General features: G+C 41.6%; 1 protein-coding gene across 4 annotated transcripts in view; it reads left to right on the top strand.

Moving 5' to 3' along the window:
• The window catches only part of POLN (DNA polymerase nu), a 237,108-nt gene that overhangs the window by 19,092 nt on the left and 203,035 nt on the right, over positions 1–14,981 (top strand). For all 4 annotated transcript variants that reach the window (XM_037829257.1, XM_037829260.1, XM_037829259.1 and 1 more), the window contains exon 2: positions 11,958–12,037. In XM_037829257.1, coding sequence (XP_037685185.1) covers positions 11,958–12,037 — 80 coding nt within the window. The remainder of the gene's footprint in view (positions 1–11,957; positions 12,038–14,981) is intronic.

The following is a 14,981-nucleotide window of genomic DNA, read 5'->3' as shown; positions in this document are numbered from 1 at the left end:
TGTAGAAGGTTTGGGAAGTTTTCCTCAACAATTTCTTTGAATACTCTTTCTAGACCTTTACCCTTCTTTTCCCCTTCTGGGACACCAATGAGTCTTAAGTTTGGGTGTTTTATTTTATCTATCGTATCCCTGAGATCCTTTTTGATTTTTTTTGATTTTTTTCTCCATTCTTTCTTTTGTTCTTTCATTTTGTGTTCTGTGGACTTCTAGGACACTGAGTCGTTGTTCAGTTTCCTCTGATCTTGTATTATGATTATCCAGATTCTTTTTAATTTGGCCAACAGTTTCTTTTATTTCCTTAAGATCTTCTATTTTTTTATTTACTCTTGTAATGTCTTCTTTATGCTCTTCTGGGGTCTTCTTTATGTCCCTTATATCCTGTGCCATGGTTTTCTTCATGTCCTTTATATCCTGTGCCATGTTTTCTTTCCTTGATTGTGGTTCTTTGATTCATTGTGCCAAGTACTGTGTCTCTTCTGATATTTTGATTTGGGTGTTTAGGATTGGGTTTTCCATATCATCTGGTTTTATCATATGCATTAAGATTTTCTGTTGTTTTTGGCCTCTTGGCATTTGCTTTGCTTGATAGAGTTCTTTCAAGTTGTAAAAAAAAAAAAACCAATCTAATTTTTCAGAAATACAAGTTGGTGGCGTACACTTTAACTAACCAGCAGATGGTGTCTGCGAGTCACCTATACCCCTCAAGTCAGTTCTCAACTTTGTCCTTGTGGTGTGAGGGGAATGATTCTTGTGGGGTTCAGTTGGTGAACTCAGTTTGGGTGTGTTGCTGGAGCCATCCGCCCTGAATGTGGGATGTGTGTCTGGGTGGCTAGGGAGGCAGGGCAGCTTTAATATTCAAACCCCCCAGATGTTCCTGGAGATTGCAGGCTGCTGCAAGAGTCTAAGCCTTCATTTCAGTTTTGCCCCAGACCCTCTCTGTCGCTGACCCACAAACCACCGGCATTGATGTAGCATCCCTGGGTTTTCCGAGCGGGCCCCCCTTCTCAACTGTTATCTTCCAGGACCTCTGCTGAGGGAAGGCTCTGCTGCGTCACAAGTGTGCGCCGTCCCTCAAGGGAAGCCCCGGGCCACCAGGCCGTGCAGGGGTGCGCTCAGCCTGATGCAAAGATGGCTGAATGGGACGTCTCAACCACCCCCCACTCCTCGCACAGTTCCTCCTTCCCAGCTCCGGGACAACTGGCACGGCTCTGGGCTGTGGGCACAGCCCTGGGCAGGAGTGACTCCAGCCCACTGGGGAGCCAGCTGCAAGCTGCGGGGTTTCTTTCTCCTTCCGGCTCTCCCCTCTGCTCCCCTAGCCCTGAGGGAATCTGCAGCAGGCTATCCTCCACGCCAGACATCGAGAGGCCGGCTCAGCCTGCTCCTGCCGTGCTTCACTGTGCGGTTCCCAAAGTCGCAACTGCAGCTGCTCCTGGGTTTTTCCCTTTTCTTTTTTTTTTTTCAAAAGAACCAGTCCTTCTCCAAACGTCAACCTCTGGCTTCCCCATACCGCAGCGTGGCCATGGGTCTTTCAGCCGGCTTACTCACTCATTTCAGAATGGAGACTCCTGGTTTCACCAAGTGTATGGCCCCTGTGGTTCTAGCAGACCTTGTCCGGCTGGTGCATCTTTGAAACCGGTATTCTGGGTCACCTTCTGGTTTTTATCTATATTTTTCACGGAGGTGTTTTTTTGCCCTGTCTCACCTAGCCGCCATCTTAGGTTCTGTCTCAGAATTGATTTTTGGATTGATTTTTTAATTGATTTAGGCAGTTTGATTAATAATTAGTTGTTTCAATTCCTTTATCTCAGTTGAAGTGTAAGTTTATTCCTTTGACTGGATCATATCTTCGTTAATCCTAGTGTGATTTTTCATTTTCTGTTGTCTATGCATCCGGTTTCCTTGAATGCCCCAATCAGATTTTCCCAAACCAGCAGGGCTCAGGTCTCAGGAGGAGGCTATATTCAGAATTAGGTTTCCCTGAGGGTGGGTCCTAGAAGATTGACAAGACTTTCCCATGAGGTCTCTAGATTCTGTGCTTTCCCTATCTAATCCAGCAGGTGGCGCTTGTAAGCCCACAAGCTCCCCACTGGTGTATAGAGGTGTATTCCCTTTAATTCACAGTGGATGCTGACCTGGTGAGGGGCTGAGAGTGTCAGAAGCCAAGTGGTTGTTTCTGATTTGTTTGTTTTCCCCCAGGCCCTGGGGTCTGAATTCTGTAAGAGAGGCAAGCCAGTTGGGCTGGTCCCACCCCCCTTTTCTTAGGGAGAATATACCCCCAAGGGAGTTATCTTCTCCTTTTGAATTCCTACTTTGTCTTTCTGGCCCTGTTAACTCCACACTTGCCTGGGTCAGCATGGAATTGAAGATGACTGAGGTTTTGTCCAATGGGCTGCTTAGAATGAGAGGAAAAAAAAGGGGGCAGAAGAGCAAAAGCCCCTTTTCAGAGCCAGTCCCAAGCCCCCCAGTTTTTTTGGGTCACAGCTGTCTTTCAGTATTCTGAAAAGTCGCTCTTTTTATTTATTTATATATTTTTTTTCCTGTCAGCTCTGCCTCCTCCTTGCTGGAAGGAATCTGCTTCCCTTCCTGCTCTGTGCTTGTAGCTGTATTCAGTAGTCCAAATGACATTTGGAGCTTGGTTGAGTTACTTTCCCTGTAACCTGTTTCTCTTTTTTCCCACGGCACTGTTTCAGCTTGGCTCTGAGGGGGGAGGAGCTTCAGCTCTGGGTTTGCGGAGCTTTACTTATGATTCTGTGGTATAATCTCAGCTGTTCCACTCATGCCAGGCTGGTGTACAATGTGTGTACATTCACAGATGTCTCCCAACAGTTGTTCCTAGATTATTTACTAGTTGTTCCTGGTTATTTACTAGTTACTCTAGAGGACTAACTAAATTCCACACCTCTCTATGCCACCATCTTGCTCTGCCCTATTGTGCTGTCTCTTGTATTGAGGTCTTTGATCCACTTTGAGTTAATTTTTATACAGGGTGTGAGGTAGGGTTCCTTGTTCTAGTTTGCTAATGCTGCCAGAATGCAAAACACCAGAAATGGATTGGTTTTTGTAAAGGGGGTTTATTTGGTTACAAGTTACAGTCTTAAGGCCATAAAGTGTCCAAGGTAAGTCATCAACAATTGGGTACCTTCACTGGAGGATGGCCAATGGTGTCTGGAAAACCTCTGTTAGCTGGGAAGGCATGTGGCTGGCATCTGCTCCAAAGTTCTGCTTTCAAAATGGCTTTCTCCCAGGACGTCCCTCTCTAGGCTGCAGTTCCTCAAAAATGTCACTCTCAGTTGCTCTTGGGGTGTTTGTCCTCTCTTAGCTTCTCTGGAGCAAGAGTCTGCTTTCAACAGCCATCCTCAAACTGTCTCTCATCTGCAGCTACTCTCTCAGCTTCTGTGCATTCTTCAAAGTGTCCTTCTTGGCTGTGGCAAGCTCACTCCTTCTGTCGGAGCTTATATAATGCTCCAGTAAACTAATCAAGGCCAATGCTGAATGGGCGGGGCCACACCTCCGTGGAAATGATCCAGTGAAAGATCTTGCCCACGGTTCAGTGATCACTTCTCCACAGAAACATCCAATCAAAAGTTTCCAACCCAATCAACACCAATACTTTTCCTGCCCACACAAGACTGCATCAACGATAATGGTGTTTGGGGGTACATAATATATTCAAACCAGCACAGTCCTCTTTCATTCTTTTGGATATGGATATCTAGTTTTCCCAGCCCCATTTGTTGAGGAGACTGTTCTGTCCCACTTCTTTGGATTTGGGGGCCTTATCAAAAATCAGTCAACCAGATCTGGGGATCTGTTTCTGAACTCTCAATTTGATTCCATTGATCAATATATCTATCTTTGTGCCAATAACATGCTGTTTTGGACCCTGTGGCTTTATACTAGGCTTCAAAGTCTGGAAGTGTAAGTCCTCCCGCTTCATTCTTCTTTTTTAGGATGTTTTTGTCAATTCAAGAACCCTTTCCCTTTCAAATAAATTTGATAACAAGCTTTTCCAAGTCTGCAAAGGTAGTTGGAATTTTTATTGGAATTGCGTTGAATCTGTAGATCTTAATGATGTTTGGCTTTCCTATCCGTTAACATGGAATATCTTTCCACCTCTTTAGATCCCCTTTGATTTCTTTTAGTAACAATTTGTAATTTCTGTGTAGAGATCTTTTACATCCTTGGTTAAATTTATTCCTAGGTACTTGATTTTTAGTTGCTATTGTGAATGGAATTTTTTTTTATTGCCTCTTCAATTAGTTCATTACTAGTATATAGGAAAATTACTGACTTATGTGCATTAATCTTGTATTCCACCTCTGTTCTTGTTTGCTGTTGCTGCCATTATGCACAATGCCAGAAATGGATAGGCTTTTATAAAGGGGATTTATTTGGTTACAAATTTACAGTCTGAAAACCATGAAAATGTCCAAATTAAGGCATCAACGGAAGTATACCTTCAACGAAGGAAGGCCAGTGGCATCTGGGAAACCTCTGTTAACTGAGAAGGCACATGGCTAGCATCTGCTGATCCCGGGTTGTGTTCCAGCTCCTCTCTTAGCTCCTGTGCATAATTCGAAATGTTGTTCTTGGGGTGTTTTCTCCTCTCTTAGCCTCTCTGGAGCAAAGTGTCAGCAAAAGTCTGCTTTCAGTGGCCATCTCCGTAATATCTCTCGTAGTCTTAGCACTGAGCTCTTTCTGTCTGAGCACTTACAGGGTCCCAGTGATTTAATTACAACCAACACTGAATGGGTGGGGCCACAACTCCATGGAAATAATCCAATCAGAGGTATCACCTACAGTTGGATGGGTCACATCTCCATGGAAACAATGTAATCCAAAGGTTGCAACCTAATCAAGACTAAATACATCTGCCCCTGAAGATTGCATCGAAGAACATGGCATTTTGGGGGACATAATACATCCACACTGGCACAACCTCTCTGCTGAATTTATTAGCTGAAGTAGTGTTATCATTGATTTCTCAGGATTTTCCAAATATAAGATCATACCATATTCTATGGTTCATTAATTTTCTTGGGTTATGGTAGGAGCATACTGGAAGCAATGTAGCTATTTTAGGATATTTTTCTTATACCCTTGTTTTATTTCCTTTGATTTTTTAAAATTTTTTTGATAAAGTTTTTTTTTTTTTTTAAAAGATCCTATCATCTGCAAATAATGACAGTTTTACTTCTTCCATTCCAATTTGGATACTTTTTATTTCTTTGTCTTGGAAAATTGCTCTGGCTAGAACTTCTAGCACAATGTTGAATAATAGTGGTGACAGCAGGCTTCCTTGTCTTGTTCCTGATCTTAGGGGGAAGGCATTCAGTCTCTCACCGTTGAGTGCTATGCTGGCTGTAGGTTTATCCTATATATGCCCTTTATCATGTTGAGGATAGTTCCTTCAATTCCTACCTTTTGAATTGTGCTGAATTTTATCAAATGCTTTTTCAGCATCTATTGAGATGATCATTTGATTTTTCCCTTTCAATTTGTTAATGTGTTGTATTACATTGATTGATTTTTTTATATTGAACCACCCTCACATGCCAGGAATGAACCCCACTTGGTTGTGGTGTGTAGTTATTATAATGTGTCTTTGGATTCGATTTGCAAGTACTTTTTGAAATTTTTACATCTGTATTCATTGGGGAGATTGGCCTGTTGTTTTCCTTTTTTGTAGCATCTTTATCTGGTTTTGGTATTAGTGTGATATTAGCTTCATTTTTTGAAACAGGAATGGTGTCAGTTCTTTTTAGAAAGTTTGGTGAAATTCCCCTGTGAAGCCACCTGGCCCTGGGCATTTATTTGAGGTGGATTTTTGATGACTGATTGATTCTTTGCTTGTGATTGGTTTGTTAAGGTCTTCTATTTCTTCTTGAGTCAGTCTAGGTTGTTCATGTGTTTCCAGGAAATTGTCCATTTCCTCTAATTGTCTAGCTTATTGGCATACAGTTGTTCATAGTATCCTCTTAATATTTTTTATTTTAATGTCTTGGAGTGGGTTTATTTGGATATATTCTATTTGGAGTTGGTCAGGCATCTTTGATTTTCATATTTATGTGATTTAGAAGGATTGGGAAGTTTTGACCAACTATGTCTTGAAACACTCTTTGTAGCCCTTTACTCTTCCTTTCTCCTACTGGACACCAATGATTCTGATATTTGTGTACTTTATGTTGTCCATCATTTCCCTGAGATCTGTTTCAAATTCTCTGATTTTTGTCACCATTTGTTCTTTTATGTGTTTGCATTGAATTGCCTGTCCTCTAGTTTACTTTATACTTTCTTGTGCCTCTTCAAATATGTTGTTGTGTGTCTCTAGTATATACTTACATATACTATTTATGTATTCGCCACCATCACCACTATCTATATAAGGACATCTCCATCTCTTCCACAAAGGAGGAAGAGTCAAAGAAGGTAGAGAGACAAAAGAAAAAAATAAAGAGAATAAAATGACAGCTAGGAAGCAACAAAAGGAAAGATAGCATTAAACTAAAGTAGGATGAAGAGTCATACAACATCACCAATGCTGAGAGTCCCATACCCTTCCCTTATGTCCCCCTCTTATATGCATTTAGCTTTGGTATATTGCCTTTGTTACATTAAAGGAAGCATAATACAATGTTTCTGTTAATTATAGTCTCTAGTTTGCATTGCTTGTATTTTCCCCTCAATACTTCTCTATTTTTAACACCTTGCAAAGTTGACATTCATTTGTTGTCTCTCATGAAAAAACATATTTGTACATTTTATCACAATTGTTGCACGCTCTAAGTTTCACTGAGTTATACAGTCCCAATCTTTATCTTTCCTCTTTTCTTCTGGGTGTCCCACATGCTCCTGACCTTTCTCTTTCAACCATACTCATAGTCATCTTTGTTCAGTGTACTTACATTGCTGTGCTACTATCTCCCAAAATTGTGTTTCAAACCTCTCATTCCTGTCTTTGGCTATCTGTCTGTAGTGCCCCCTTTGGTATTTCCTATAGAGCAAACTCTCTCATTGTCTGTTTGTCAGAGAATATTGTAAACTCTCCCTCATATTTGAAGGAGTTTTGCTGGAGGTAGGATTTTTGGTTGGTGGTTTTTCTCTTTCAGTATCTTAAATATATCACCCCACTTCCTTCTTGCTTCCATGGTTTCTACTCAGAAAACCGCCCATAGTTTTATCAAGCTTCCTTTGTAGGTGATGGATCGTTTTTCTCTTGCTACTTTCAGGATTCTCTTTGTCTTTGACGTTTGATAATCTGATTATTAAGTGTCTTGGTGTAGGCCTATTCAGATCTATTCTCTTTGGGGTACTCTGCATTTTTTGGATCTGTAATATTATTTCTTTCATAGGAGATGGGAAATTTTCATTGATTATTTCCTCTATTAGTGCTTCTGCCCCTTTTCCCTTCTCTTCTTCTTCTGGGACACCCATGACATGTATATTTATGCATTTCATGTTGTCATTCAGTTCCCTGAGACATTTCTCTTATTTTTCCATTCTTTTCCCTATCTGTTCTTTCGTCTGTAGGACTTTAGGTGTCTTGTTCTCTGGTTCCTGAGTGTTTTCTTCTGACTCTTGAGATCTGCTGTTGTATGTCTCCATTGTGTCTTTCATCTCGTTTTGTGCCTTTCATTTCCATAGATTCTGCCAGTTGGTTTTTCGAACTTTTGATTTCTATCTTATGTACTCCCAGTGTTTTCTTTATAGCCTTCATCTCTTTTGCCATATCTTCCCTAAACTTTTTGAATTGATTTAGCATTGTTTTAATTCCCGTATCTCAGTTGAAGCATATGTTTGTTCCTTTGACTGGGCCGTAACTTCATTTTTCTTAGTGTAGGTTGTAGTTTTCTGTTGTCTAGGCATCTGGTTTCCTTGGTTACCCCAACCAGGTTATCCCAGAATGGAACAGGCTCAGGTCCCAGAAGGGGGCAATATTCAGCATCAGGTTTCCTTGAGGGTGTGTCTTAGAAGATTGACACACCCTGTGATGCCTCAAGCCACTGTGCTTTTCCTAACCTGCCCAGCAGGTGGTGCCTGTCAGCCTGTAGCTCCTGACTGGTGTAAGGAGGTGTGGCCCCCTTTAGTCCTTAGTTTCTGTTTTGGCTGTTTTCCCCCAGGCTCTGGGGTCTGGTTCTGAACAGAAGGCTGGTAGTAGAGCTGGGCACCACCTCCTTCCTCTTAGGGAGGATACACACCCTAGGGAGTTATCATCTGCATTTAAGTAGGTTCTTTGTCTCTCTGTCTCTGCTATCCCCACTCTTGTCTGGGTCAGAGCACTGCAAACTGAAAATGGCTGAGGCTTTCTCTACTGAGCTGCTGAGGTTGAGAGAGAGAAAAAGGGACAGAAAGCCCCCTTTCAGGGCCAGTCCATGGCCCCCAGTCTCACCCGTTGGCCAGAGAGTGCACCTGGTCCTCCGGGCTCCCTCTCCCAGGATAGAGAAGTCCCCTGGCTTTTCAAGGTCAGTCATCACTAAAAGCCTCTGTCTGCTTGTTGGGGATTCATAGCTTGTATTGAGCAGTCCACGTTTGCCAATTAAAACCCCAGTTGGAGCTGGACTGAGGAATATTTGCTTGTTCAGAGAGTGCTGCTCTCTCTCACAGTGAGGCTTTGCAGTTCAGTCTGCCATGGAGGGAGAGGGCTCCCATCTCAGGTCCACAGTTTCTACTCACAGATTCCACACTGCGCTCTCAGGCATTCCTCCCAATCCAGGTTGGTGCATGATGTGTGGACAGTCATGGTTGTCCCCTAGCAGTTTTTCCAGATCATTTACTAGTTGTTCCTCATTGTTTATTAGTTGTTCCTGGGGGACTAACTAACTTTCACTCTTCTCTATGCTGCCATCTTCTTTCTTCTCTCTAGTATATTTTTAATTTGATCCACAGCATTTTTTATTTCCATAAGAATGCTATTTTTTAATTTACTCTTTTAAATTCTTCTTTATGCTCTCCTAGAGTCTTCTTTATGTCCTTTATGTCTTTAGCCATCTCATTGAAGTTGTTTTGGATATTTGTGTGTATTTCTTTAAATAATTCCTCCAAATTATGCGTATCTTCTGGCTTTTTAATCTGTTCATTTGGCTTGTCCATATATTCTTGTTTCTTCAGGTACTTTATGATTTTCTGTTGTCTTCAGGGCATTTGCTTATCTTGGTAAGATTATTTTGGGAAGTGCAGGATTATTTGAGCATTTGTTTATGATTTAGCAGAGGTACAGCTTGCTGGAGTTCAATTTTCCTATTCTAACAGCGGGTTGCGCTCTTGATCCTCCTCTTACTCTCAAGCCAGTTTCCCCCCAACTTCTACTGTGTGCTTGGTAGGGTCCAAACTGAGTGAGGATCCAGTCAGTGCACCAGTTCTCCATGTAAACTGGGGACTTCCTGCCTTGGGTCTGCAATCTGAAGGGCACCCTCCAGGTCAAACATGCCCCCCTCCCTGCCTGCCCTGTACCCGTGAGCCTCTGGGGTGTGGGAGGGGCTCCTAGTGTTTCCGTATCACGCCCACTCCTATGCTTGCTTCTTGCCCATGAATCCCCTGTACTTCCATCGGGGGAGAGTAAATGCAGTCAATACTTGTCCGCTGCCTCCCGGGTTTCCTCATGGGAGCTCGTGGTGATGTGGCTGTGGAGGATAATCTCCCCAGTTACTTGTTAAGGCAGGTGCACGTGAGTGGAGAGCCGCTGCTCACTCCCTTGCCCGGCGGCCGTCTTGCCACTCCTGGCCCTGGGAGTGGTCTGAGCCAGACAAATTCACCTCATCCTTCACAGCTCCATCTCTCCACCTTTCCATCATGTCCCCACCAGGGCCTGTAGGAGTCCCTCTATGGTCGCTCATACCCCGCAACCGCAGTGCTGGGCATCCTTCCTCACAGAGGAGAAGCCCGTTTGCCTCACCCACTCTGCCATCTTCCCAGATGTCAATATATATATTGATCATTTGCAGCACATAATTATTAAAATGTCTCATTACAAAGCTAAATTTTACTATTTAAAAACAGAATTAGACTATCTTTATTTAGAAATAATATATGTGTGTGTACAACATAATTTAATATCTCATTTTAATAGTAGCAATGTATTTTTCTTGCTTTTCTTGCTTCTCTGGCTTTGTTTTTTGTTTGTTTTTCTTTAGAAGTTGTGGATTTATTGAGCAATCATGCATAAAATACAGGATTCCCATAACCATTCTATTATTAACACCTTGCACTGGTGTTAATTTGTTAAAATTGATGAGAGCACATTTTTATAATTGTACTATTCCTTGTAGTCCATGGTTTAACGTAGGATTCATTGTTTGCATTGTGCAGTTCCATGGATTTTTAAAAAAATTTTTATTCTAGAACCATATATACAACCTACCATTTCCCCTCTTAACCACATTCAGATGCATATTTCAGTGCTGTTAACTGTGTTCACAATGTATTGCTACCATCAGCACCATCCGTTACCAGAACATCGTCATCATTCCAAGTAGAAACTGTGCGGTTTAAGCCTTAACTTCCTATTCCCTATCCCCACCCAGTCCCCTAGTAACTTATATGTATTTTTAATTTTAATAAATATTGACAGTTTGCTTTCTAAAATGGTTCTGACAATTCACATTTTTACCAGCAATGCATGAGACTTCCTCTTCCCCTCTATCCTCAATTATATTTACTTTAGTTTTCATTTTCCTGACTGCTGGTAAGTTTTACAGTGTGTTTGTTTGCTGATTGTGTTTCCTCTTTTGTACATAGCCTATTCGTATCCTTCACTCAGTTTTCTACTGGGTTGTTGTCTTTTCTTCTCAGTGTAGAACAGCTTGTTGTATAATATGGATACTAACCCTTTGCCATTTTTGTCCCAAATATTTTTTCCCAGTGTATTCTATTCTTTCAGATATGTGCTAGCTGTACCAGCCTTATTGATTAATTTTTCCTTTTCTACTGAATTGAAATATAATCTTTGTTGTATATTAAATTCTCATGAGTCCAGGGATCACTTTCTGGATTGTCTTTTCTGTTCTAGAATCTTTTCCTCTTTTCCAATTCAAATACCAGGTTGATTTGATTATAGTGGCTTTATAGTATATTCTGATAATCTGGTAAGGCAAGTCTTTAATTTTTTTTAAACTTAAATGTATTGTCTCTTTTCAGGTATTCAGTATACTATATATACTTCAAAATTATTTTATTCAATTAAAAGAAACTTTTAGGGTCTCTAACTGGAATTGCATGAAATCTGTATTTGAGAGAATTAAAAATTTTATGATACATACACAAATGCTGTCTTTCTATTTGTACAGATCTTGTTTTATGCCACTTCATTAGATTTTAAGTTTTCATCATTTAGGGCCCTGTGGCTTTCTTGTTAAGTTTATTCTAAGTATAACTTTTTCCTATTGTAAATGAAAGTGTTTTTTTCCCCCGTTTGTCTTCCTTGGTTGTTATGGCCACCGCAGAGAGACTGCATGTCATCATGGTTTAGGGCACAGACTCCAGAGTCATGTTGCCTGGGTTCAATCCTGGTTCCATCACTTGTTCAGCCCAGGTTCATTAAAATAAAATATAAATTGTAAGTTTGTATTAATGATGTTTTACTGAACCTCTAATTATTCCATTATAATATTACTCAGTCTAAGAATTTCCTCAAACCTTTATATTTATAAGGTTTCTATAAAATGTTGACCTTGGGTTTTTAGAAATGAGTATTTAAATGCGAATACAAAGTAATAATTAACAATAAACATTCACTATTACACAGACCTGTCTCCAGTTAATTTGAAGATACTTTACATAAATACTTACCGCAGTGGTATTATCTATTTGGTCATGAATTTTTTTTTACATTATGTTAAGTATAAGTTAAAAACAAGTAAATAGCATGATTATGAGACTGTTTTCAATGTTGAGCCAATTATATGACTTAGATTTCAATGGTTCTTTAATGCCCCATGTTTTTGTGTATATGTTTTTAAAAGCTGCAGGAGTGGAGAACAAATGCAATGATAAGTATTCAGGACTACTTGAGGATGAGAAGAATCAATCACTGGAAAACAAGGTAGTTCATTGTACATATGAACAGTTCTAAACAGAGCATCTTCATGTTCTCAGCAAGTACTTATACATGTTTACCATATGCTGTGTGCTGAGGATACCATGGAAAAGAAAAAAAAGAATTCTTGCTCTCGTGAACCAGTACTCTGTTTTGGATGAGTGGAAGGGGAAGACAGAGAAGTATGCTGGTACAGTGGTTTTGTGTGAGAAGTTCCATGAGAGATGTGAGTCCAGGGTGCTCGGGAACAGCAGGAGGGGCCGCTAACCCAGCTTGTATTCTCTCTGGGTTTGCTTTTTTTACTTGGTGGCGGGAGGAGGAGACTGGGACCTCTTTTTGAAGTATGAAAGTTAACGTCTGAGTTGGTCAGCTAAAGATCTCTACCTTTAGAGAGCAAGGGAGGGATAATAAGGAATTTTTTTAATGTTAATAAGGGAAGATTGCTTAGAACTTTGAGGAAGTGGAAATGGAAGTTCAGGAAGACTGGGGTATAAAATTCACAACGGCTGGATTATGAGAGTTGGCTTGGAGAGGGAGAAAAGTGAAGGCCATCTCTTCAAAGGCCTGTGCATGAAACAGTGGTGGGGACAGCAAGGGGGGGAAGAGCCTGAGCTCTGGAGCCAAAACACCTGTGTGCCCATCCTCATTTAACTGAATCCAGCTTAAACTCTGTTGGAAAATGTTGATGATTTACACACACTGTTTACATGCCAGTTACCATTCCAAGCACTTTAGGTATATTGTCACTGAATGCTCAGAGCAGCCCTATGAGGTAATTACTGGTTTTTCCCATTTTTTTTTCAGATGAGGAAACTGAGGCATGGTCACGCAAGTAGTAAATAGTAAAGTTGAAATGTGAACTGAGGCAGTCTGACTTAAGAATCCATGCCATTAACACTATAATTCTGCATGGGAAAAACAAATGAAAGCCAAGTTGACCCATGAGGAATAGAGCCAGAAGTTTCAACACCTAATAGAGTTGCAAGAGTGATTATGGGATTCAAAATTGGTGACCTTAGTGAAAGCCTTTTCAGAGTCTCTTTGGAGGAGGAGAGAGAAAGGGGAAGGATGGGGTGGGAACGTGCAGTCTTGGAAGGCTCTGGTATAATAAATAAGAGCAGCAAGGTGCACCTGCAGACCCTGAGCATGGGCTTGTCTCCCTAGAAGTCTGCCTTTGATAGAAAGGGAGTGGGGTAATGTATAGGGACCAAGGCAGGGTTTTCCTTTGAGATGGGGGAAACTTGTATGCTGGTGTGCCAGTTTGGATGTATTGTGTCCCCCAAAATGCCATGTTCTTTAATTCAATCTTCTGGGGGCAGACGTATTATTGTTGAGTAGGTTGGAATCCTTTGATTGAGTGTTTCCTTGGAGATGTGACTCAATCACCTGTGGGTGAGACCTTTGATTGGATAATTTCCATGGAGGTGTTACCCTACCCATTCAGTGTGGGTCTTAATTGAATCACTGGAGCCATATAAAGGAGCTGCAGCTAAGAGAGGACAAAACACCCCAAGAGAAACATTTTGGAGAACACCATCTTGAAATGCAACCTGGGAGCAAGCGGACACCAGCCACGTGCCTTCTGAGATAACAGAGGTTTTCTGTTCGCCAGTGGCCGTCCTCCAGTACAAAAGGTACCCTGTTGTTGATGCCTTACCTTGGACACTTTATGGCCTTAAGACTGTAACTCTGTAACCAAATAAACTCCCTTTATAGAAGCCAATCCATTTCTGGTATTTTCCAAAGTGGCAGCATTAGCAAACCGTAACAGATTTTAATACTAGAGAAGTGGGGTACTGCTGAGTTTGCAAATACCAAAATGTTGGAATGGCTTTTTAAATGGATAAGGGGAAGATTCTGGAAGAATTGTGAGGAGCTTGATAGAAAAGGCTAAATTGCTTTGGAGACTATTTGTGGAAATATGGACTCTAAAGACGCTTCTGATGAGGCCTTGAGCAGAAATGATGAATGTGTCATTTCAAATTGGAAGAAAGGGAATCCTTGTTTTAAAATGGCAGAGAATTTGGCAAAATTGTGTCCTACTGCCTGATGGAAGGCAGAATTCAAAAGCAATGAGCTGGGATACTTAGCTGATGAGAACTCCAAGCTAAATATAGAAGAAGTAGCCTGGCTTCTCCTTGCAGCGTATCATAAAATGCAATAGGACAGAGATAAGCTGAGAAATGAACTCTTGGGTACAAAGAAACCAGAAACTGATAGTTTGCAAAATTCTGGACTTCCAAAAAGTGTGACCCCAGAAGCTATAGCCCCATGTGAGGATTTAAACAAATATGGAAACCAACTGCCATTTCAGTACAAGCCAGGATTGGAGATGGAGTTTTCCAGAAAGGATCTGTGGAAACTCCTGTTTCTGATGGTTTTGAGCCCTGTGTGCTTCATGCCAAGTTGACAAGATTTTTGCAAGATCTGTACAGACAGAACCACTGCTGGTCTGGACTGGAGGGTCCAGAGAAGGAACAAATTGAAGGAAAATTTTCTTCAAGTACAGAATCATGGAGATTGAGGTCTGGAGTCAAGTTCTCTTGGGTAAGGAGAGCTGAGTGGCCCATGCTCATGGAAAGAGTGTGTTTTCCCCAGAGGCAGAGGGCGGGCCTTCCGCCTTGATGCTCAGGAAGAGTGCTGCCACTCCAGGCCTCAGAGAGGGTGGAGCACATTCCCTGGGGACTGGGGAGAGCCTGGCCGCCACCCCACTGTTCCGAGAGGGGAGAGCCTTTGCCCCAGAGAGGCAGAGTCCAGGTGGCACCCCAGTGTTTGAGGAGGGTGGGGCCGAGAAGAAGGTGGTCTCCCCAATGTGTGGATATGTTAGAGCACTCACCCCAGTGTTTGGAGAGAAGGACTGCCGTGTAAGCCTTTGGAAAGTGTGGGACTGCTGCTCTCTCAAGCCCCGAGGTCTATAAATGACTCTCAGGCTTTGAAATCTAATGGAGTT

The sequence above is a fragment of the Choloepus didactylus genome, chromosome 3 (assembly GCF_015220235.1).
Source record: "Choloepus didactylus isolate mChoDid1 chromosome 3, mChoDid1.pri, whole genome shotgun sequence".
Lineage (NCBI taxonomy): Eukaryota > Metazoa > Chordata > Mammalia > Pilosa > Megalonychidae > Choloepus > Choloepus didactylus.
Note: the sequence above shows the minus strand (reverse complement) of the source record. Positions and strands in the feature narration are given on the sequence as shown.